At 38.4% G+C, this 26,259-nt stretch overlaps 1 protein-coding gene across 2 annotated transcripts in view; it reads left to right on the top strand.

The window, feature by feature from the left end:
- The window catches only part of TRIQK (triple QxxK/R motif containing), a 61,318-nt gene that overhangs the window by 16,550 nt on the left and 18,509 nt on the right, over nucleotides 1-26,259 (top strand). Inside the window, exon 2 of one of the 2 annotated variants that reach the window (XM_027659154.1) lies at nucleotides 2,075-2,156. In XM_027659154.1, the coding sequence (XP_027514955.1) occupies nucleotides 2,096-2,156 (61 nt within the window). In that variant the 5' untranslated portion in view covers nucleotides 2,075-2,095. Of the gene's footprint in view, nucleotides 1-2,071; nucleotides 2,157-26,259 lie in introns of both variants that reach the window. The other variant, XM_027659153.1, reaches the window with a different exon arrangement.

Raw genomic sequence — 26,259 nt, 5'->3', positions numbered from 1 at the left:
AAAACTAGTCTCCTCAATTAGCTGAAAGTTCAAATAGTTCTTTTATTAATTATTATGATGTGAACGTTATTTGCAAAATGCAGCTCAGTCTAGAGAATTTCTGGGAAGTGTAATAGAAGGAAAAAAAACCCAACCCAGTGGATTACAGTTCACCGCTTATGTGTTTTACATAAAACAGGGAGTATTCTCTGAATTCGACCAAAGTAATGTATGGAAACATTAGAACACTATAATTGAATTTTCAGTTCAGAATAAAAAATAGTAGCAGTCTTCTGTACCTTGCTATTATTCCTGAATACATATAAAAAAGGTTGCTGACTTTGGAGCATCTAAGTTAATTCTATGCCCTGTGTCCCACACGTGAAATTAAGGAACCTGGATTTGTTGCTTTTCATTAAATTCTAGTAGTTACTATAGAATAGATAAATACAAAATAATAAACTTTGTGGTTTTAAAATGCACAAATAACTGGGCGAATCATTTCTGCAGCTATATTTTAAACCTTTTTTGAAGCTATGAAGGAAATAACAATGAATGTTTAAGCTTGGGATGCTGACAGTAGCCTATTCAGCAGTACTGTGGCATGCTTTTTGGTTCATGATTTGGCATCTCAGTGCCTTCAAGGGCTGCACTTCCCAGACAGCGTGGCTTGGCAGAGACTAGGGAAGCTTGTCTTGCTATAACACAGCCGGTTATGCCTAACAGAAAAGTACAACTCCTGCAGATACTCTAAGGCCATATGTGCACAATCTGCAGATGGTTTGTGGCTATCCAGGGTGATTCAGCCAAAGTTTGCCCTTTGCATTGTGCTCGCCAAGGCTGGTTGGGAAAAGGCAGGGGTTGGCTGCTGTGCGTCTTTAGCGCTTGAACCACAAATCTGACGCTTTTGGAAGATGTCAGTCCTCTCGTGAGTGCAGGCATTGATGTTGGGACTTTAGTGTCATAGAGGCAGTCAGATGGTGGGGCTTATCATCACTGTGGTGCGTAATATCTTCAGCCCAGTCCAGCTGGTTCAGTCTCAGTGTTTTGAGCAATAAGTACGACTGCAAAAGCCAGTTATTTCTTAATTAGGGAAAAAGAGGTGAAATTAGCATGTTTGTAGGATCTTTCTGTATCATTTGAGTGGCAGCCTTGTGAGGGGATGAATACAAGACCATAAGGTTTTGCATGTTATAAGGTACATTGGAAATTTGCTATAACACTATTCAGATGATGCTTTTTCAGATACATGGGTGGTGTGGGAGCATCAGTGTACCAAAAAGAGCATCTTTGGATGGATCAGAGTGCACTTCTCTGTGCAATCCTATTGTCACCTGCTTGCCCTGTGCATGAGAAGCCCATTCAGGAGCTGGGATGGTTGTTATGTAAATGCATTGAAGATGATTGAAACTATCAATACCATGGCTGAGAGGTGTAAAATGGACACAGACCCAGCTGTCAGTTTTTGTTATCCACTTTCTTTTGATTCACAGATATCTAGACCCCATGGCAGGAAGGTAGGAGAGTGTGGGGTTGCTGTGTTTTAGGTATCTGTTCCTCCCTTTTGCTCAAGGTGGCAGGAGGGATGTGTCTGCAGGTGGGTTTCCCGAGCAATTACATCTGTGGGTGCACACATGCCTAGTCCTGCCTCTGACTCCTGTGTGTAGTGTCAATATGTTTGCCAATAATGGAAACAGCTCACAATACTGCATTCACTCCCTGGTTTACTAAAGAAACAAATTATATAGGAATGTAATTCAGTGGTACCAAATGCGGAATTACAGTACAATCAGTTTAAATCCTTTCTTTTTTCTTTATTTTTATTCAAACTAACAGGCATTATGTAATGTTAATAATCCATGCAATGGAGAAAAAGGTATGTTTAGAATTTATCTAATAGTCTTCAGAATAGTGATGATTAACTCCAATGTCTCATTGTACTCTGGGAAGGCTTATGTCTTTGTGTATAATCACGTAAATGTTGCTTGTTACCATTTTTTCTGATATTATAAGTAATAGATTTTCTTAGTAATTTATTTAGGAATAATGTTGTGCTTTTGTGGTTTTTTGTTGTTGTTGTTTTTTTCTAATACAGTGATTTTTTGGATTGAAAACAATGGGTAGAAAAGATGCGTCTACATCAAGGACTCCTGTTGACCAGTACAGGAAACAGATAGGTAAGAGTTCAAAAGAAAAGTTTGTCTGCTTTAAAAAAACCTCTTTTTTTTTTTTTCCAGTCAGACCAGCTACTTTAACAAAATGTATTATTCCTCTTCAGAAACTTAATTTTGCAAATGCTGTTGACAATTCATTCAGTAAAACCTTTTATGAAGGCAGTGTTTTGAGTAACTTTATCAAGTTCGTGCTCTGTGTTTGGAAATACTAGTGAAATACTGCAGTGAAGTGGCTTCACAATGTTTCTGAACTGTAGGAAGTTTCCTTATTTTCCTGATTGTCTCTAATTTCAGATATGGCCATTTGTAACAAAATGCTCTTCCTCATTCATAACAATTTTTGAAACACTGAATGACACAGACCTTTACATTGTATAACTGCATTTATTCTCACATTAATGGAATACTTTAAACATGTTAATAATTTCTTTCCTTATGTCTTTTTCTGTCCTTACCTGTTGCATATGTAGGTAACGTATACAGAGTATGCACATGCGCACATGTACGCTCATATAGATACTTACATAGCAGGCTCAAATCCCTATTTCTTTGCTTAAATGCAAAGGTGACTTATTTTTGAAATCCATACATAAGGATTCTGTCTCTACGTGTTAAATAATATTATAAAGCAGTCACCGTATTTAAAAAGTACATATATAAAATGAAGTGCCTTAGTCTATACTCAGTTATTTAAGTAAATTACTTTGTTTTACAGTTGCTAAGGACCCACATCTGTGTTTAAATACGCAGAAAATAGCAAGTGTCTGGGAAAAAAAAAGTTGTTTGCAATGTACATTCTTATGGTGAATGAGCTAGGGTTATGTGAATGGTTTTATTTTTATCATGTCTCAATTTTTTTAGTGCTGCCTCATTATTTTAATATAACTGTTTTAGTGGTCTTTTCAACTTCCTGTGAAGTTGAAAGTAAGGGATTATTTTGTATTTTATTTGTTTTAGATAGCTGTGAAATGGTCTATGTTTCTTAATCTTGGGCAGTTTGTGTGGCTGATTTCTTGGCTTATTCTCTGAGATAGTTAGAAACACGGCTGAAAGCTTTTGAGTGCAGATAAAATGGAAAAATGTTTCAATAGATGAGCTCTCTGCTTATGTGCGATTTAGATTTTTGTAGAAAACCTTGCAAGGAAACTATTACCCAGTAGATGACACCACAAGCGTTTCACCCAAATGCCTTTGGTGGGAAATGGGAGCCCTGCAGCTCGTCTTGGGGACAACTCCTCCTGTGTAACTGGGTCATTTGAAAGAGGATAATTGTATCAGCTCTCTGGCATTTTCTCCATGGCTGTTTCATCGCAGTCACTTCTTTTTCAGCCATCTCCTTTAGGCTTGCTTTTTTTTTTTTTCTTGTGAATGCTTTCAGGTGACCATGGTTAGAGTTGTTTATTGAAGTCCTCTGTAGGGCAACAGAGTCTGGTGATCAGTGGGATCAGTGGAGAGACCCGGGGGATGTAAAGCTGCATCTGAGACTCAAATAATTACCTCCTGCTCTTCCGCAATGTAGTCTGTTTCTTGCAAATTACTACCATGTGGCACGGTGGTTGGACATGTCACACCTGTGAGATGCCAGGACTGATCAGATGTGCCTCGAGCAGGAGAGAGGACACTGTGCTTTAGCAAGGGGCTAAGAGTATTTGTATTAGGGCCAAGCACTGAGAGGGACCCTGTTATGTTGCTGACTCAACAGTTTTGGCCTGGCATGTTGTCTGAACAATGTGGCACCTTCCCTGTTATACAATGCAGCATCATGATCCATTGGGTACTGCAAAATACAGTGGGGGCTCATAATAAGCTAATTTTGTTTAGATGCGACACATTGCTCTTAACTTGGCAAAAGCAAGTGTTAAAAATTATCAAGGGGAAGAATCTCATGCTGGCAGGCAAATAAACTACATAACTTAGTAGGTGTTTCTGTGATTGTAGTATACTGTAGAGGACAGAGAGCAAGAACTAAAATAGACTATGCTCTGCCTGTGCTCTGCTGATGGTTGTTTCAGCTCCCACTCTGGTCATTCACTGATATAGCTATAGAGTTTGCCAATGGAAATTATTTCTCTGAACTTAATGAATGTGAGAGGGAGAGTTTGAAAATGTATGGATACTGTTTTATACTTTAATGTTGCAGGTGTGTGAGTTTTATGTATAAGCATTTTGGACTAGCGTTAGGCTTGGTAGCTGAGCTTAGTGGAGTGATCCCTCAAGTCTCATTATGCCTTTAGGTGTATTATAGGACAAATAGGTGTACTGTTGACAGATATGGTCCAATACTGCCCTGACAAAGATGGAAATACTTCAGGTTTTTTGGCATTACTTCTTGGTTTTTTGTTCTTATATAGTTTTGCGTAACTGGAAATAATTCATCCATTTATCACAAGATTGGCAAGGATCAAAGGAGATAATTTCATCCAACCACCCTGCTCAAGCAGGGACACAAAGAGCTGATTGTCCAGAACAGAGTTCAGATGGCTCTCAAGTATCTCCAAAGATGGAAACTCCACAACCTCTCTTCCTATGTTTAACCATCCTCAGAGTAAAAGGTTTTTTTTTAATGTGTTTCTGTTTGTGCCCATTGCCTCTAGTCCTGTGACAGGGCACCACTGCGAAGAGTCTGGCTCTGTCCTCCCTTCAGGTATTTATATACATTGATCAGGTCCCCCTTGAGCCTAGTCATCTCCTGGGTAAACAGCCCCAGATCTCACAGCCTTTTCTCATAGGAAAGATACTCTAGATTCTTCATTTTAACTCCTGTTGATTCTTCTTGATCTGATTATATTCCAATACTTATTAAAACTTATACAGAAAGAATTTAATTTCTTTCTTAAAATACGTTAATCCAATAAACTCTAGATTTGACAGCTTAGGTACTTTCAGGTACTTTTATAGGGATGCTTCAGAGTAAGGCTGTTCAACAGATGACTCCTCAGAATAAAGAATGCCCTAATGCTCCAGGCTCATTTGTTTTGGAGATGGACATTTGATCAGCCTTTTTGAGATAGGTTATATCTAGAAACAGTGAACAAAGTGAGGCTGCACAGGGCCTGTCTTTAAAAAAATTAACTTATCCAATGCATTTAAAGTTCAAAATGTATGCTTGGAGTGACTGCTATCCTTCCTTTCCAGGCATTTGGTATCTATGGATTATTGAAAATATTATGATAGATGCTAGCTGAACAGCTATCTCTTGCTGACTAATGGTGTGATGTTATTTTTTAGCTCACAATTTAATGTTTTCTAGCCTTGCTGGATAGAAGGTAACCAGATTGAAACGTTTTTCATACCTTTTTTTTTTTGATGGAAAATGGCAGCCTTCAAGGAACAACATGTCACGAAGTCGTATCAACTTCAACACAATTTTCAGTTAGATGTTTAGTGGAGTAATTTGAAATAAAAGCAGATTTTTAATTTCATTTTGTTCCAAGCTTTCTGTTTTGTTCTGAGTTTCCATACGGCATGCCACATGTTTGCTCTGTGCCACAGTTCAAGTTCATGTTGATCACTTCAGTTCAGCCGTTTGCCTTTTCCTCTCCTCCATGAGAGCAGGAGAGGTGTCTTGTTTGCCACTGTGCCACTAGCAGTTGCTGTTTGCTTCAGTAGCATTTTCAGAGGATTCCCTCAGCACAGAGATTGATACTGCTCTTCTCTGTCAGCTGGCTTTCAGCCATCTCTCCTGCCACCAGCCAAAATTTGTCTGTAGTGCCACTTAAGCAAGTGCTCTGGTATCTGACAGTGGCATTGCCCGTTCAGTGGGAAGCAGAGGCAGTCTTTGAGTTACCAGACCAAACTGGCACTGGCTTTGTGATGCCTATCTCCAAATGGGACAGGAAACAACAGCAGCAACCTTCTCAAACTGGCTTAGGCTGTGCGTGGAGGAGGGAGGATGGCACTGAGGGAGTCTCTCCCCATTCAGATCTCCATAACAGCCAAGGCTGTGAAAGAAGCATGAGCAAAAGTAATTTTAACACTTTTTATTTATCTCTCACTCACATACCCAAACATACACCTGCAGTGCAGCAGCAAGCAGGGCAGCTCCTCTGCAGAGCGTTTCCTTCTCCCTGCTGCTGTTTGTGCTGCTGTGCTTAATTTGCTGGAATCTGTGGAAAGGTGTGAGGCAGTATACATCCTTCTGCATTTATGCAGCTTTGCTCCACAAATGCTGTGAAAATAGCAACAGGTTTTGTACCATATTTGCTTTGTTTACTGTTATGTGTGCTTTAAGTTCCCAGAACAATTCCACATGTATATTTTCCATCTTTCTTCATCTGGTGTGTCGCTTACTCGGCATGGAAGCCGCAGGATTTGTGGGTAGTGTTCATGACTCGTGTGATTGTGGGATCCTAAGCAGGCATACTGAGAGGATTATAGCATAACTAAAACCTGGTCTACAAACCAGGAATAGACATACTTTTGGCTCCCATTACTATTGTGTTGCTGTAGCATAATTTTTCATGAGAAAAGGTTGTTTGCCAATCATTCAACCTTCAATTTGTAGACTCAAAGGTCTGCCTATTGTCTGCTCTGTATCTCCCGACTTGCCAGCTTGATCCTTTAGGATCTGGTGCTTATACAGGCATAACCCAGGGGTTCTCTGGAGTAAACTAAGCTCCTCACATCCCCTGGAAAGGAGTAAAAATTATTAATGAAAATACATTCTCTTTTTGTTTTGAAAGCACAAGGTGGTAGGCTGAGCATGATGACTCAGTGATGGAAGTGGTACTCATTGGCATCACATCTGCAGAGCAGTGGGGTGGTAAAAGGGACTGGGTGGGAGTACTGAGACGCTGGCTGTACCAGCTCAGGAGGGGAGAGAGAACTGCCCACCTGAACTAACACATAAAACTCTGTAGGTAAAGTCAACCCTTTCTTAAAACTCCTTGGTGTGGAGACTGGTGACTTTTCCAAAATAAAGATACCTCATCCTAGTGCCAAGGGTTATGGTCTCACTGTAGTCCTGATGAGACAGAGAAGAGCTTGGAGGCTAGTGGCAGCAAAAGCATCCCTGGAGTTCCCACCCCCAGCTACCAGCTGGAGCCTGGACCTGTTGTCTCCCTGTCTCTGGAGGGAAGCCTTTCTTGTGTCAGATTGCCATCTCCACTTACTCTACTGCTAAAAAAATTGTCTCTACTCTCTACTGCCTCACCTTTTCTCTGTTTTCTGTTATTGTTCGCCTTCTCTGTGTTTCTACAGTTAGTGTGCCTCCAAGTTTCTTATCCTGAATAGTGCCATTACATACTCAGAATAAACTGGCCACTAACAGCCTTCATTTTCAGCTTAAAAAAAGGGAAGTGTTATATTTTGATAGTTTCTTCTGAAATACATTGCATACTTTGAAGTGAAATGTGATTGTTTTGTTTTGTTTTGGATCAGGAAATGCTTGTTATCAGCATGAAAATTTCAGATTTAATTTCTGAAACAACAGCAAGAGCAGCAAGAGTAAAAAGTGTTTGGACTGAATTTGTGCTGAAAATTTCAAAATTCCACCATTTGATGCAAAACAGGTGAAATTCTTCTCTGTGAAGAAAAGGCAACAGGACCAGAAGGCAGCATTTACATCAAGATTGCTCTCCTTTGTCACAAGCAAAGGTGTAGCAGGACTGATATCAATGGAATAAAAATGATCCAGTCTATTTTTTTAATTAGTCATCTTTTTTTCCTCCATATTTGATGTCAGTCACCTATTTACTGTGGGAAAGAAAGGGAGAGGAAAAGTACATAAACAAATACTGACTACTCTGAGACAAAAAGGGGAGAGATCTCTCCTACTATTTATTTACAGTGTAAGAAAACCCCAAGAAATAAGCAGTTCCAATGTACAGAGGGTTTTTTTTGCATATGGAACGTTACATTTACTCTCTTGAATTTTTCTAATAAAAATCTACTATTAAGCACATAATAAAGAGAAGTAAAAAAAAAAGCCTTCCTTTTGCTATTATGTGTGACTGTTGGCAAGTTTTGGAATCTGAGTTTCATACTTCACAGAGATATACCACTGATACCATGTGTAGTCTCTTTTATGAAGAATGAATTTTGGTGTTACAAAAAGGGAACTAGGTCCTTTGGTCAGTGATTCCTTTTTGATTTTAATTTTATGCCAGTGGAATCACTTCTTGGAAACTAAAGCAGGAGCAACTGAGGAAAACACTGCTGTGAAGTGAAGCCTAGTCTGGCTATACTAATTTAATCCACATTTTGTGACAATGGGATGTTTTTAAATATGTTCTGTGGAGACTGATGATGGATTTTAAGCACATACCGTTTGTGATCATGTATTTTTTAAGTCCAAAACAGTAAAGCTATATTTTATTGCCTTAGCTTAGAGCATAAAAGGTGATGGTAGATCTATATATGTATTTACGTTTGTGTGGATATTATTTAGACATAGTCTAAATAATAGTCATAGTCCAGACATAGTCCCAGCCTGAGCAAGGATGGGAGGGAGGGACAGCTGCAGAGCCAGGGCATTGTGGGAATGTGTACATACACCATAAAGAGAAGCTAAGGAGAAAGGTGATGTATCTAAACCCTTGCATCTCATCTCCTCTTCCACAGCAAAAGCTGAGTTTCTTTGACCTTGTTTGATTATATTGCTTTTACTGTATGTTCATACTACACTTGTTTAGTACTTTTATACCAATGGACGCTCATAGTCTGCTCTTATTTAATCTCATCAACAATATCACCATTTCACTCAGCGGAGTTGCTACAAATTTGTAATTGGTGTAAATGAGAGTGAAATTTGACATGTTTCCAGTTGGTGAATTGCATATCAGCCTGATGTTATTTCAAGAACTTGCAATTCCTGTAAGGTGTCCGGTGTCCATACCGGCTCTCACAGTGATACATATTTGTGTGTGTACTTTCATTTCTACAGTCAAAAAAAAACCAACCTAGAAAAAACTCTTACAATCCTTTACAAAATACATAACATTTTCACTATAGACACACATAAGCATGTGTATATTACATTCAGAGGCAGAGCAGTTTAACATTTTTAGAAATTCTTTCACCAGGCTTTGAAAATCTTAGCTCATATGTGAAAGCTGGACTTCACAGTACTTACGTCTCAATGTGAATATGTAAATCTAACTTCAGACACCCATTTATAAAAAATCTTAGACATAATTTTTCTATGTATTCAGCGTTCATATATATGCATTCTCTTCGTGTGGTGTGGGTGCTTATATTTGTAGGCAATATTACATCAATATAAATGCAAGGAGCGTTGGGCACTGAACTACAAATATGATTTCCTCTCATTTCATCATAACAAAGCAATGGAGAAGGCATAAGAATGAAATTCCCAGTGCAGATGCATCTCTCAGGATGTGCTTGATAAATGTTCAAGTTGGACATAATTAATAGTTGTAACTGCATTTCTTTAGTTACAATGCTATGAGATGTAGCACTAGTTTTCTGTTGATTGCAGTTAAGTTTTGTCCAGCCATTGTCCTGCCATGGAGGATGGTGGTCTGTTAACCTTCTGCTACTGTCTGGGCCAGCAGGAATAAAGGCAGCAGGGAGTCTGGCGAGCACTGCAGGGGTAGTGGTCTCAGAAGAAAGACATAGAATCACCTTGGATCAATTCAAGAGGTTTAACTGAAGAGATGGTTGTATTTCATGCTTCAGGATGTGGCCTGTGCGTTATGTAGTTCATCAGGCATTGCACCTTAGGACCTTAAAAGAATGTGTTAGATCTCCGTGTTCAGTGTAATTATGACCATAGAAGTCATCTGGTTTTTGTAATGAATTTGTTCACCTTTGTGATTGCTGTCATGCAGTCCATTAATTGAATGTTGTCATGGATATCTGTAACTGAATTGTTTTAAAAATATTTTTTTTCAGTGGAAGCTTTTGCTTATATTATGCCTTATTTTGGAAGAAAGCTAGGAACTGGGTATATTGTGGTTTCCAGGGTCTTGAACTATTTATGAGATTGTCTGCTAGGCTCTACATATTACTTGCAGGCTTTTAAGTGTTGGATGAGAAAAAAAGTTACAGGGCAGAAGCAAAATGATATTAGGAAGCTCAAACTGCTAGAATGAAAATATGAAAAGGCAGTTGCTTGATTTGAATTACAGGTACAGAAGTCTCAAATATCGTGCAAATAGCTTTTACTTTTACTTGATGGTAAAGGCTGATTAGAATAAGTACTACTGAAAGTATTCACAAATTAAAAGTTATTTTGAGATTTTTCATTCATATAGCAGTTGAATCAGTACAGAAAAGCACCATGAAGTGAACAAAGAGCTCTACAATAAGTGGAATGTGGGAAAACAAATAATTTACCATGGTTTCAGTTAATAAATTTACAAACAATATAAGGCAAGTCACTAATATGTTGCTTAATCTTTGAAATACTTTGAAATTCAAGTAGAAAAATCTGGTCCTTGTCATTATCCCAGCTACATAGATACCCTATTTACCATGGGACTGTGTGAATTTTTCTCTGCTAAGCTATTGATGCTGTTCTACAATAACTCATATATTAAATAATACTATTTTCAAGAATTTTGACTGTCTGTTAAATAAGAAAGGTGGAAAAGCCTGCCTTTTCCTTCTTTTATTTTCTGTGAATATCTTATCATTATCAGCATATCTGCTGTAAGATTTGTAGCAATACTGATTGCAATATTTGATTTTTCATTAACAAGGTAACAGTAATTTTAGAATGCATGGTGTTTTTATTGTTAGAAATAATTTTCCTGTGATATTTTAACCAAATACCTGTGGGCAATTCATGAGACTTGGGGTTTGCATAATCTAGGGTATGATAGGTAAGAGGATGTGACACAGCTTGTCAGTAAATCACTTGCTCAGGTTCAGCCTGGGTGATAGTCATGGGAAGATGGTAACTGCCTGGCAGATGTTGGGTGGCATTTATGATGCGTTGTTTGTGCATTCAGTTCCTAGTGGAGAAGTGTTGAAAAACATCATTATTTGTTGGCAGTCAAAACAGAGAGGAGCTGGATAATGAACTAGCATATGGAGTGAAACAGTGTCTCAGCATTAGACATGGTCCCTTCAGCTCAAGGTTACAGCATACTGATGAGGTGTGCCCAGATTCACTGAAACTGTTTTGAGTAAGTCTGAGCTCACAGGCTGCATTAAAGCCCTCAGCTTTGAGCTTCCTGAGCGTAGAGCTCGTGTTGACCTGTCTCGTAGCAGCGCTAATTAACTTGGCCATGATGCTCTGTATTATGGCAGTGAATCTCCTACTTGCACCTTGGCAGTTCCCATCACAGGAAGAATGAGTCTGCAACTGTCAGTTTAGACCTGGCCTGAGAGACCTTCGATCATTGTAAACTGGAGAGCTGGAAGAAGTTTTAAGTTAAAGTAGAATGCAAGTGAGGCCTCCTAGGAGTTTTGCAGGCATTGAGTGGGTATGTGTAAGAATCATCTCTACAGGCTTCTGTTCTACTAGGTGAAGGGTCTGAGTTTGGACCAGTGATTTGTGTCTGCACTTGTAGGTTAAAGCAAGTGTAGCACTGCTTTCTGACAGAGGTCAGCTGGCATCGAATAACCTAGACCTACTGTTAAACTCTTTTATCCCTAAAACCAAGCAGCTGCTTGCAAACTGCCTGTGGAAAATTGCTCCAGACAATTTTCAGTTCACTCTTGAGCCATGTGTAGAAATTGTTTGGGAATAGGCTACAACTGTCGGGGACTTTTGTAACAATTGGAATGCACATAACACTGAATTCAAGTTTCTATTCGCATTGTCTAATATATTGGTGCAAAGTGACCTTTAGCAACACCTACCTCTCTCTACTTGTTCACCATGTCACAGTGTATAATATACCATCCTCTTGAGTGGTGCAGCTGTTTGTGTGCCATTTTGATCCAACTTGAAGTAAAAGATGTGCTGGGCATTTTGTGAATTGAATGAATGCCCTGATTTGCTTCATCATCCAGCTGCATGCACAAACTGAGCTACTACACATCAAAGACAGGACAGCACACTGCAGGGACTGAAGTGTGTGGCTAAACTCAGGCCAACAAGTGACATAAGCCAGTATTGCTGTTGAACACATTGCAAAGCCAAGCTACACCTCAGCTGAACCTAGGAAGAATCTTTATTCCGTAAAACATGCAGGTTGAACAGATTAGGAAGTGCAAGAAGGATTCGCTTCCTGTGTAGGTTTCCCTCAGCTTCTCAGAATCGGTTTTGATTTCAATCCAGTGGCCTCTTTAGGTCAGATGAGGCCTGCAGACTGAGTTACTTCATGAATAATAGCTACAATAGTTTAAATCCATGTATTTTTAGAGATATTTTACACTGTCTGCAGTGAACGATGATGTTGCCTTTGATACATGTGGAAGGCACAACAAAACCTGAATGCAGTTCTTTTTTTGGCACAGCCTTCTCCTTTATGTTCAGGTTTAGTACACTGGTATTTTGCCTATTGAACAGTGAAAAGAAGTGGAGTGAAATGACTAGTGGGGTTATCCTTGAAGAAAATTCCCTGAAGAAAAGATAGACTGCAGTCCGCTCTGTCTTTTCTGGAATAGAAGAGGACTCTGCAAACTAGAATGAACTGCACAGGGAGAAACATTGAATAAATTGCAAACCAAATAGAACTGAAGGTACAATCCTTAACATACTTCATAGTGTGAAGTGTCTCAGAAAATCATCCTGTTAAGTACAATACCAGATGGAAACGATTGGTAGAGTTACAAGAAAATCAGACTCATGTCTGTAACACAGGTGGCTCCGTGTATCTTCATAGGCAACTTGGAAAACCACAGACCTCATAGCATATATATTCCATGGAAGAACTTCTGTCCAAATAGCTTGATGGAAGAAGGAAATATGAGCCATTGTGTTTGTGTAGAGAAAAATTACCAAATTCTAAGGAGTAATCATCATGAAAAGGACAAAGAGGGAAGTGCTTTCATGTATTCTTCAGAGAGGGAGAATAAAACATTTTGGCTATGACAAAAGCAGAAAAAGTGTACCCCACAGGGGGTTGTCTTCCCCATCTTATTTCTGTCACTGATGCAAAGAGAAATTAAAACCCGAGTTCAATGTTATGTTTTTTGCTTTATTCAGTTACCTTTCAGGTAATTTTTAGTTTGAAAAGAAACACTTCCTACAGTCAAGAGACCATGAGTAGGAAGGTTGGATTTTCTGGTGGTGGAAATTTGGGACAGGTATCACACTACTGAATTAAGCAGTTATTTCAGAGGCTTATCCTTGTAACTGGGAGCAAAATCCAATCCGTAAGTGTGAAGTTGGAATGAATAGCATTTAGATGCTGGAAAAGCTAATTATGTTTCTTCACAATTTGTTGGTTGTCTATGATCAAAATAGTATCAAAGAACTACACATGCTGATGACGAGCTAGTTCACAACCGATGATGTCAATTCATCAGCTGGAAATCTTAGAGGAAAAGTCCCCTTGCTTCCGTTGATCACTTGTGGTCATGAAAAAACTGTCCTTTATCCTTGCATGTATTTAAAGTAGTGATAAGAAATAATACAGCCATTAAATAGGGCACTGGGGACAGTGAATTTGAAGTACTCAGTACTGCTTTGCTCATCCATGTTTAAGAAAGATGAATTGAAAGAAATGCTGAAAGAACTACTAGGGTGACCAAGAAGAGCCTTGTTTAGCACAGTTGAACATGAATTAAGACAAATATGGTTCTTTTCGAATTTCCCAAGTTAACACTTGGGAAAGACAACAGTCCATGTATATCCAGTCTGTAACTGTGTATAAATTGTCCACAGAGCAACATAACAGGAAATAGAAGGCAGTTTCTTAAGAAAATAGGAGATTGAGCTTCTTGAGTAATGTCCTACTGGTAACACTGAAGATAAAAAACAACCCAAAAAAACCCAAATCCAAAGCTCTAACTTGTTTTCCAACTGATCATAGAAAACAATCAGTTTTAAAGAAAACAGGATGATATATGTGCCTTCCCTAGGAGAGCACTGGATTTCAGTAGTTCACCAAGGCCTTCCTAGTCATATGTTCCATATGGACAAAGTTTCACTGTGAAGTGGAACAGCTTTCTGGGATATTTATAGATAGAAAATGCATTTGGAAGGATTACCATAACTTTCTTAACTGAAGTTTTACTTGTGGAAAAATTAATACTGAGTATTTTTACCAAAATCAAGATTTCAGGAGAACTGAAAACATAATCTTGAATTTCACAGGCTTTTTCCTTTTTGTTGGAAAGAATATGAAGTTTGTGCTGAAAATCCATGCTGAAAAGCAGAGATGAGGGAAAAGGGGCACATTTTGATTAAACTTTGCTTTTCAGTGCCTGTGCTCTCAATACAGTGTGACAAAATTATCAAAACATTTCCACGGCATCATCTTTTTTAGTTTGTTTTGGGGATTTTTTAATAAATTGTTAAGTGTACGTTTGGTGTTACTGCTTTTTTTGTTCTTTGTATTATAGAAGTCCAGTACTTAACAGTCTACTAGTAAGTATAGTGTACAGTTTCTCAGAGGATGCTCAGTTGTACATCTTTGACAGGACTTTCCTGCGTTACCCCTTGGGTCTAGCTGTTGTAGCATGTCCCACTGGTAGGAATAGGTTGTGACTCAGGCATTTTGTGATCAAAAAATCTCAATAGGAAACTAAAAAATGGTTCTGTAAAACTAAATTAATACTTCTAGCAATTAGCACATCTCCAGGGAGGGATGGGAAAGAGAAATACATAGTGTCTGTAGGTTGACAAGGAACCTGGGAACATATTTCATTCAGTAAGTAAATAGGAAGAGTTTGGAAACAGTTTACAGCAGGTACCAAAGGTAGTAGAATAAGAGCATAGTAATATGGTCTATCTCCACCTATCTATTTATATATGCAAAATCAGTAATTTCCCAAGAATTATTTGAACCTAGGTTATCACATTTTGAAAGAAATTCATGCAGATGTGTAGAAGTAAGCATTACTGAAATCTTCACCATAGAATTGCTTAGATCTTGGAAGTGCACACCAATATGGGGGACACTGAAAGGGCTTTGTTCTCAGTAAATCTTGGAATAGGTTGATGTATTAGCTTAGAGTGGGTGTGGTGGGTTGACCTTGGCTGGATGCCGGGTGCCCACCCAGCGACTCTATCACTCCCCTTCCCATCTGGACAGGGAAGACAGTAAGATCGAAAACAACTTGTGGGGTGGGATAAGGCAGTTTATTAAAGCAAAAGCAAAGCAAAAGCTTGGTGCATGCAAAAGAAAAGCGAAAGATAACAAGGTTTATTATCTACTTCCCATCAGTAGCAATATCTGGCAACTTCCCAGGAAAAAGCGACGTGTAATGGTTCCTTATCATTCATTGGAGACAATGAATGCCTGCTTTCCTGCTCCTTTCCTTAGCTTTTTTATCTGAGCTGACATCATATGGTATGGAATATCCCTTTGGTTAGTTTGGGTCAGCTTGGGTCCCGTCCCAAAAGGAATGTTACAGTGCTGATGCTGTGTTCAGCAGTAGCCAAAACACTGGTGTGTTATCAACACCCTTCTAGCTACCAATGCAAAGCACAGCACTATGAGGGCTACTGTGGGGAAATGAACTCCACCTTAACCAGACCCAATACAGTGGGTTATAGCTGAGTAAACACCTGGAGTGGAAAGTGAGGAAGGCACGTGTGTTTCTGTGGATCATTGGTCGCTAACATATCACATTCATGTATCAACTAAGGCTGCTATTTGATCATGGCATGGGATGCTGGCCTCAGAGAAGAATGGGGTAACACTATTGCCATGCGTTACCTCATCAAATCTCTGCACTTTTCCTAACCCAAAAGAAGGAAGACTGTTACCTAGGACTGCATGTTGATGAATCAAAACTTGAATGTCTTGTCCAAGATCATACCCAAAACATGTGGCTGAGAGAGGAAAATATACTCTTGTCTTCATCAATTACCCCAACCATAAATGCATTTCTGATCTTCCACTGGTCTCTTGCCTCATTTATGACACATACAACTTGATCGATCTGTCTTACTGTCCATATTTACACAGCTCCTGAAAGAGGAAGGGGCTTCTGAGCAGCATACCTTATCTTAAAATGATAAAAATACATAAAACTCTGTATTCTGGTATATATGTTAGAGCAGACAACTTTATTCCTTGACTTTTCAGTGCCTACCTTTGAACTTGCCAGTATCTGTACTAAAAACACAGGTGGGTGCCTAAAGACTCTTCTTATGGCATTTCTATGAAGAAAATAAAAACTAAAGCCCCAGCACATCACCGAGTGAGTCCATTTGCCGCACTATAGCCTTTTTATCATAAGAAAAAAAATTACTCATGGCTTTAAACTGAAAGATGCAGGTATAGATTAGATATTAGGAAGAAATTCTTCACTATGAGAGGGGTGAGACACTGAAACAAGTTTTCAGAGAAGCAGTGAGTGCCCCATCCCTGGAAGTGTTCAAGGCTAGGTTGGACGAAGCTTTGAGCTACCTGGTTGAATGCCCCTGCTCAAGGTAGGGGACATTGGAACTAGATGATCTACAAGGTCCCTTCCAACTCAAACCATTCCATGCTTCCATGATTAAACCATGAACATTAAATTAGCATTGTAATTCAGCCACACCTTTGGATTTTGCAGCAAAAGAACTTGATGTAAATTTCCACTGTGTGCATGTTTCACTCACATGTTAGTTGCAGTAACACTGTTTTAATAATTTAGTCTCTTCTATTCTACATATGCAAAATCCCTTTGCTAAATTTTTAGAACCTGGCATAATGAGATTCAGTGGCTTTTTCTTGGATCTAGGACAAGCATGTCTGTCACACAAGGACTGTGTTGTTACTGAAAGTGAAGTTGTGTCTCTTTTCTTCTGAGGAATGGAGCTATGGAAAAACAGGCCATAGGGAGGGTGCGTGGCTTTTTGGTGGTGGTGTTCTGTGTTTCTGTGTCTATTTAACTATCTATGAAATGAGACATTCAGAAAAATTTTTCACTCCAAACGTGAGACAAACTTCATGTTGTGAGGAACTGAAAAATGACTGAAACAACCCTGCATTCTTCACTCTGCATGTTATGTTTAATAAATGTGTCCTTTCTGGTATGGTTAAAGAACAGAATCAATCAGATTGAGAAATGTCAATAGAGGACCATTCAGAGAGTTTACAAATAAACTCTGTCATCTGTGCTGAGCAATGCCTGTCCTGTCTGCTTGGAGCCCACCACCACGGGAGGTGGGGGGTTCTCTCTGCTGATGCTTCTCATCGGGACTGTCTCGCAGGAGATGGAGTTGAACATCACTGTTGACACATCACTGATGTTCTGTCACATGCCAGACCACACTATGTGACCCTAGACAGAGGAACTTCTTTAGGGGAAGGTGGGGGATGGTACACAGGACCTTTGTGTTGAGAACAATGTTCACATACAGTCTGTGAGGAACAAAGCACAGCTAAAATTTTGTTTAGTTCTTTTTAATTTTGTATGCTTTTAATTCCAGAAACTGAAATTGCATTGTCCATGGGTTTATAAATATTTAACACACATTTTTAATGAATAAGAAAATGACTGTAAGGGTCAGGAGCAAATTCAGTTACTTTTTCAGATACTTTTTTTAATTGTTTCTCATTATATTTGTAAAGGTAATTTTAAAATCTTTAAGAAGAAATTAATATAGGCCATCAGAGAATCATCTCTAATAGGTAACATTTATTAGTGTTTTTCACTTCTATTGTACCATTAGACCAGGATCTCAAGAGTTTTTGATGAGTACCAAAATCTTACAAGGAAAAGAGATTTCCCAAGGTCATGCAGTAATTTTGTGGAAGATTCAGGAATAGAAAACAGCTCCATGCTTTATCTGATCTAATCGAATAGTTTTTCCAGATAGTCGACTATTTTCCTCAGCAGTCTCTCCATCTTTTGTATGTTTCCTACAAGAGGCAGCATACTCAACAGATCATCCTCTGGAATAAAGATTTGGAAAAAACGATGCTGGGAGCAACCCTTGTTTCTTTGAATAAACTGCCCTAGTACATTCCTTTCACTATTTAAATAGTTTATAGTATAGTATGGTCAAAGTAAGGCTTACTGAAACCGACTGATTTTATCCATTAAAACATCAACAGAGCACTGATGTTGATGCAAATGGTGAAATAAAATCAAAGGATCTCAGATAAACTCATTACCATCACTGATGGCAGTTACTGGAAAAATACAGCATTTAAGTTACTTGACAGATTTATATGCCTAAAGAGAAGGTGTGAAGTGAAGCCTAACTATTCTTCACTGTATGTTTTAAATTGCAGTATTTGTAAAGGATACCAGACATTCACCTGTCAGGCAGTAAGTACAGTCCTGAAGTAAGGAATAAGATGGCAGTATTTTACTATGCACACATATGTAGTTCCTTTTCTGTGAGGGAAAAGAAAAAGATGGAGTAGTATATCTGGAAAATTAAAAATAAATTTAAAAGTTAGCCAGGCTCCTCTATCCTATTATCTTAACAGTGATCTCATCACTGACTGTAGCCCAGTTTGGCTCTTGAAAGTAAAATTGTGTCTTCTAATATGCCTTCAAGACATTACTACACCTTTAGCTCTGAGGTCCATAAGCCATTACTCTGGGTGCTCATAAATATGCATTTCTTTTACACTTTTAAATAAGCTGTTATTGCTGTCATTCACTGCTAGTTAAGACCTGTCAGGTGGTGTTTCTGTGTAAGGAAAGAAGTTTAAATTATGAGCGAACTGAAGATATGTAGTTCTTAGGTGTACTAAAATTATGAGTGAGTTGGAGAGATTATTCCTTACAAGTAATTTTAGGATCCCAAGGGATAATGGTGATGTATACAAGAGATGTTCCCTTCTTGGCTAATTCCATTAAAAGCCTCTGATTTCTGCTTTGCTGGAGTGAAACTCCAAAAATCTGCTTTTCCATCTTGCATAATCACTTTCACAGTATCCTGTAACATCCACCTCTGCTACGACTGTCAGTGCACTGACTTCAGGAGTGACAGTGATATATAGGTCTGACAAAGCATCCCTCGCAATGTTCTTCATTGAAGTAAGAACTGCAAATGCTGTCAGTATTACTGGAGGCCTTTTACTTAGGCAGAATTAATAAATTACAACTTGTATTTTGGTCTTGTTATATACAGCTGGTCCAGAATTATATGACTAGTAGGAAATTGCTGCACCTTGGCAGCATTCAATTTATTTTCATTTCTGAGAAAAGTAATATCCACTGGATAAGACACTGGATCAGGAGCTAAGGTATCCAGGATTGCAGTTGTGCCATTATTCTGGTGCCTGACTTCATGCAGATCTCCTCACTCAGATGTTTTCTCTTTCTTCCCAGACTTCTTCCTTTCCCTCTTTAAACACAGCTGTGATCATTCATCCCCTTCAGCTCTTGCAGCTTTTCCACTCCTAGGTGAATGACATGAATCCCATACTTGAACTAAATCATAAATTTACTTTGTTCCCCACAAGTTCTAGCTTCAGTCCAGGCTTTGCTTGGTTCAGACCTGGGAAGCTTTTCTTTAGCACATTGTGACCGGTGGTGAATTAATGTAATCTTGGCAAAAAAACTTAGGCTAATGTTAAAAGGGATTTCAGCTCAACAAGGCAAGCATTAGAGAGAAGTGACTCTGGCTTCTCCTGAGCTCCGCAGTCTCTGAGACTCTGTCCCTGGTTCATCATGCAACTTTGTTTGCTGCAAGGCTTCATTTGTTTTTCATTAAATCAGATACATGATTTAATTCTAGGTGATGTTTTAATACTGTTCAAATGGTTCCATACTATGGACTATGAGAACAAAAAACTGAAACTGATAGAAACAGATGTGATGTGGTATTTGCAGTGGAAGTCCTGTACTCTGTTTCATAGGGCCTCATCTATTGCCCAAGTTGCTAAGGTTTTCTGTGCCGCCTTCAACCTCTCTGTTCCAGTTGGGAAAAAGAAAGCTGTGGGTGACAGGTTGTGTCCCTACCTTCCTGGACTGGTTGTCACCATCCCTCCTTTAAGCAAAGCCCCATAACAGAACGGTTGGTGAGGTCTGTGGCTCCTGGGAGGGTGCTTGTGGAGAAGCAGGGACATGGGAGAAGGGATTACTCCAGGTTCATGTGGTGCCACAGTCCCACTATGACATTCCCCCAGGGACAGGCCTCAGTCATCTAATAAGGTTGGACACATCAGGTAGTGTGATGTTAACTACAGCAGAGGGAGAGACATCTTCTCCTGAAACACCATGACTCTTTATCCAAAAGGTTTAATACTGTTGTTACAGTACTTGGTGATACTGTGGTGCTTGTTCAGCAACCACTGTTGTGAATGAGTTAGTGGTGTTTCCTGGCAGGATCATGAAACACCCCAGAGTAAATTAGAAATCAGATTACTGGTGCTGAAAACATTTTTCATGCAAGGGATGGTTTGATCCTGCTTAATAGCAGAGATGTGGTCTGGAAGAGTTTCTTCCTGGTTCAGATAGGCTGAGGCTGCTTAACAGGTTTTGTCTTCAGTGAGGAAAGAAGGAAGGTGGCATTGCTTTCCTTTTGATTGTGGTCTTAGAATACTTTACATGTGTGCTGACTTTTTCCTAAAAACATGCCCCAGTAGGGTATCCTTGACTTCTCCTGTGATTTCAGTTGCTCCTGTTCTGTTTAAAGTGAAAATAAAGTAATTAATGAAAGACAATGACAGAAATTTCTGGTTATGTAGTTGCAGAGATAAGAAGAACAAAGATGTTTTGTAGAACATCTGTTACATGGGTATGCTTTATTATGGGAAATTCAATGGGGTGACACAATCTCTGTGTTTTCCTTTATTGTCTTTAAGTGTGCTTGGTGAACTATTACTAGTATTTTCCTACCCTCCTGCCTAAGCACAGGCCAGCTTTTACTGGAGCTAACCTCTGGTATTTATAAAGCCAACATCACAATAACAAGCAAACGGATGGGACATATAGTATTCATAAATTATTGAACACACCTTCCTCATCCTTCACAGTAAGCTCTTCAGGACAGGGGCAGTGTCTCGTAAGCACCTACAGTACAAAAAGGAGGTCAAAAACAGCCAATGTGGTTTGTTAAATCAGTTCTAGTTTCTTCTCTGACAGAGTAGCAAACTTTCCATTGATGAGGAAGAGGAAGAGGTGCCATACAATTTGACCTTGTCAGGGCTTTCTGACAATGTATTCTGGTAAACAAACTGGAGATGCATGAATATGAAACTACTGCAAGAGAGACACCAAAGTGGTATGAAAGCTGTTCTTAGTAGTTACTAATGCATCCACAGTGGCCTGTCCTGGGCCCAATATTATTATTGCCACTGGGATAGTGAAAAATTATACCAGTATGAGAGGCGGTAAAGACATGAGTTTAAAATTAAAATTCGAACTAAATTTGAGAAATCAGTGAAATGGCTTGGAAAAGTAGAATATAGTCCAACAGAAAAAGGGCAAAATTCTTAACTTTGGTATAAATATTCAACCTAGAAACTGAATATGGGTAAGAAATACTTAGGCAATAATCTTGGAGAAAGGGTTTGTAACAGTGAGTAGAGTCACAGGCAGACTGTGATTGAATGTGCAAGAAAAGTGTGTACATAAAAGATATCATTATGGTCTAATTCCATTTTTTTGCAGCCAACAGTTAATAAAATCACTGTAAGGCAAATTGCAGCTGGGTTCAGCCTGTCTCAAAGAGGCAGAAAGACTCTTTGTGTGCTGTATGTCCCTCTTACCACACCTTATGCTGCCTTTTTCACACCTCTTATCGTGAATGAAATAGTATGATAGTTTCTATTGTCTAAAAATTATCTAATCAAATTTTTGATCAAAATACGGCTTTTAATTGCAATGATGGTGGGTACTTCTTAAAATCGTAGGATGATTTGGGTTAGAAGGGACCCTCAAGATCATCTAGTTCCAACTCCCTGCCATAGGCAGGGGCATCTCTCACCAGGCCAGGTTACTCAGAGCTCCATCCAACTTGGCCTTAAACACTTCCAGGGATGGGGCATCCACAGCTTCTCTGGGCCACCCATTCCAGTGCCTCACCACCCTCACCGTAAAGAATTTTTTTGTAATATGTAATCTAAACCTACTCACTTTCATTTTGAAGCCATTCCCCCTTGTCCTGTCACTACATACTCTCGTAAATAGTCTTTCCTAAGCAGTAGTATTTTTTTGTTTTCTTTTCTCGTTTTCAGAATTAATGCTGAAATATGGTTGCTTATATGAAAATGTAACTGCTAGTAGTTGTTCCATAGCAAAGTAATAAAAGTGTGCTCAAAACTAGGTGTGCACTTCAATGTATGTATATATTATGTAGGTGGAGAAGAAAGAATTGAAACACCCACCCAGTGATCTGTTTCAAATTATTTATTTTTAAGAAAGGTATTTATTGTTTTTGTATTTGTTTGTTTGAGTGGAAAATATTATGGAGATTGTTGGAAAGCTTACTTGAACTGCCATCATGTGTGTGGAATCTACTCCTTTGGCATGGAGCCAGTACTTCTTAATGGCTGTAGGCATGCACCTGTTGGGCTTGAGCATAAGATTGCAACAGATAGTTTAGCACTGAAAGGCATGAGAAAGGACTGCCTATCAAATTATACCTAGTAACCATCAATATTTTAGTACTCTTCTTCAGATCTTGTATTATAGTCTTGCAGTTGAGTATATTATACAGGTATTGAAAACAATTAAATTACCTGAGTAATTAGTTTATTTAAAGTACTGATGTTATTTTTTGTTCTGTACATTATTGATAACCAGTTTCCTGAATTACTTTACTTAAATGCATATATCAATTTTTAAAATACTCCTTTAAAAAAGTATCAGAAAAGGTACTACTTTTAAATATGTTCTGAATTACTGATTACAGTGTATGCCTTTACACAAATTTTAAATGTAAAACATATTTTTTAATGAAATACTGCTTTTCATGGCAACTCATAGCAAATTCTGAGTGATTTTCTGTTTACAGTTAGAATGTTGTATTTAACAAATATTACCATATTTGGTAATATAGTTTGAAATGAGGGAAATATAGGAATAATTAAATGGGTATATTTTGGTGTATTAAGAATGCATTATATTCTATGTTTTTTAAAATCTTGCATGCAGCATAAAATGAACTTATTTTAATGCATCCTTCTTGTTGGCTTAAAGCTGAAATATAGTTGCTTGAAAATTAATTTACCTCTCATGAATGACTGGTTGGATTATCTTTGTAGCATTAAATGTCAACCCTGAGCTCAGAGCACATTGTGTCTACGGTAAAAAGTTGTCCCTGAGCACTTAATGTTGTGTTAAATGATGATGTGTCCTTTGCAAATGTATTATTAGTGTCAAGCTGTTCTGTCTCTCAAGATTGAAAAATGGTCAGTGATTTGAGCTGCCATTAAACCTGAATAAAATAGAGAGGCTGTGGGGGGTTTTCATGCCTTTTCTGAGTACAGACATACTCTTGTGTAGATATAAGACAGATCAAAATCTTTCTGTTAACCTAAGACCCAAAAACTCCCTTTGGAATCACAGCAATTAAAAATAAGAAAATCTCACTTCCGCTTCTCAGGAAAAGAAAGCTCATTGAATGCATCTGTGTGACATTAATAGCAGAAAAAAACAATAATAAATTCTTGAGAGCTTGGTCTTGTTTCTGTAGATGTAAGCTAGGGCAGTACTGCTGATTCTCAGACGTAGGTTATAAAACTGTTACCGATGTATGATTTTCTGACTGATTTTTAATGAAGTTAGGCCTGAAATTCCTCTAGAGTTTTGTTTTTCTGAGGTTCCTGAACATCTAAATAAATAGTTATTTCCAGTTTTAGAGTGTTATGAATAAGGCAGGCATGTTTAAGATGTGTTGTGTGTGAGTAGAGTTTCAAAGAGCTTCACTGGATTGAAGTTCTGTTACTCAGTGAATATATAGTGACTGGTTTAAAGTCTCAAAGATCGTAGAGTCATGTACTTACACATGCACCTTAGGAGCTAGGTGCCTGGGTACTTTTATGGACCTGGATGATATTACAAGGCACTTCAGAAAACACTTCTTTTCCCATGCCAGACACCTAACTTGCTGGCATTTAGGAAGGCACTTAAAAGTTCTACTGCTATGCATGAGCTCAGTTTTGAAGAGTCTCAGGGCACATAGGAAAAAAATATGTTTGTATTCCCTCCTACTAAAAAACAAACTACTGTAAAGTTATGAAATTGTCGATAGTACAAATTTGAATTTTTAGTCCTTTGACTTGCTGTTTACAGACCCTACTGAATTCCATTGATGCACAATAGTTACATTAAGGTACTTCAGGCAATGGGATTTTATGGCTAAATTCTCCCTCAGTTTTCAGTCATTTAGCTGGTTCCAGGAAGTGGTTCCTCAATGATTTGAAAAAGGCAAATGCCATGCTCATCTTCAAGAAAACTAGATGGAGGATATGATCATACTAGAGTGAGTCCAGTGAATGGCTGAAATGTCTATCTGGAGCACAGGATGTACAAGGAGAGGCTGAGAGAGCTGTCTTTTCAGCTTTTTGAGAAGGCTCAGCTGAGATGTTACTGCTGTTGCAAATACTTAATAGAAGGCTGCTGACAGGATGAAGCCTTAACTTTTCTCAAAGAGGTACAGTGGTAGCATAAGAGGCAAGTTAGAACATGGAAATCCCACTAGGTAGGTAGAAAATATTTTTACCATAAGGATGGTCAAGTATTGGAAAAAGTTACTCAGAGAGGTTGTGGAATCTCCACATTTGGAAATACTCAAAACTCAACTAGATAAGCTCAGGTAGACTAGCTCCCATAGTAACTTGAGCTGACTTTCAGGTTGAATCCAGTTTAGAAGTTAGCTCTGTTCTGAGCAGAGGGAGGTACCATGTGACCCCCAAAGACTGTAGCTTAAAGCGGGACCACAGCTGGTACACAGGAACAGTTCTGAAGAAGCAGTGTGCTAATTCTGGCGTATCTTCACCACAGTGGCTCTGTAGTATGGACATAGGTAACTGCCTTGGGAACAACCAGTCATAGCTGAGCTATGTTCTGTGGGGTTTTGCGTAGGGTTCTTGGAACCTTCACTAATTCATATCAGTAATCATGATAAACACATTGATTTTTGTTTAACCAGGTGTGTGATTTCACACTTCCAGTTTGACAGTAAAGCTTGCAACAGTCTGCCTCTATAATTTCTGATTAGCTGTGTATGCATTTTAGTATGGGTTTCAGCATCCGTTATATTAATGTACTTTAGTTAAACTACTATTGGTAACTAAAATTTACCCAGTAGTTGTAGTTTTATTACATCTTAAACAATACTTTAACATATAAAATGGATTGCTACTATATGGAAAATGTCTTATTAATGTTTTGATTATGAATTTAATACCAGTACAGAAAGATTGAGGACAGCAGTTTGTTGGTTCTTATGAATTATAGTGAAAGTGTTGAAAGGAATTTTAAATCTGTAATGTTGATTAGCAAATTTTACTATCTGTCAGGTTTTTTGGCATGTTGTAAATAACTCATTTTCAAATTATTTGTCTGAGTAATTAAATTTAGATTGCACATTCCTCATTTCAAATATTTTGACTCTTATCTATTTGGTTTTCCATTGTGGCTTAATTGGTGTGGTCTATATAAATGGACAATAAATTTATATACCTTTGTTATAAAGATCAGTCAGTGAATAGAACTTGGTATTCATCCCAGACAGAATTATGATTGAATGTATTTGCAAGATTAAAGCACTGAATTTACTTTTTTCTAATTAAAGGCAATTACAGATTTGCAGACACAAATAAAAGACAATGAATTGAGGAATAAGTGTAGGAGCAAGTCCATTTGCAGGTGAAAAGAAGTGCCTTTGAAGCAGAACCAGCTGTATTTTCACTGAAAGAATAACAGTTTAGGAAGCTTTTCTGCATGTGCTTGCTTGATAGCATAATGTACTCATAAGCAGCTTATGCAGTACAGTATTCAGAAAATAGCAGTGCATTAATTTTTAAAGTAGCAAATGCAGGCGAAGAGCAATGCTGCCACATGATGATAATGAAGGTGGATATTGTGAAGTCTGCTGAGAGAAAAGAAAGCAGGGAGCTCCTGAAATGTGAACGTTTATAAAACAATAACTAGATATTCATATGATAATAAGCTTGGACAG

The sequence above is a fragment of the Corapipo altera genome, unplaced genomic scaffold (assembly GCF_003945725.1).
Source record: "Corapipo altera isolate COAL_440 unplaced genomic scaffold, ASM394572v1 52, whole genome shotgun sequence".
Lineage (NCBI taxonomy): Eukaryota > Metazoa > Chordata > Aves > Passeriformes > Pipridae > Corapipo > Corapipo altera.
This window is presented reverse-complemented; position numbering and strand designations above follow the sequence as displayed.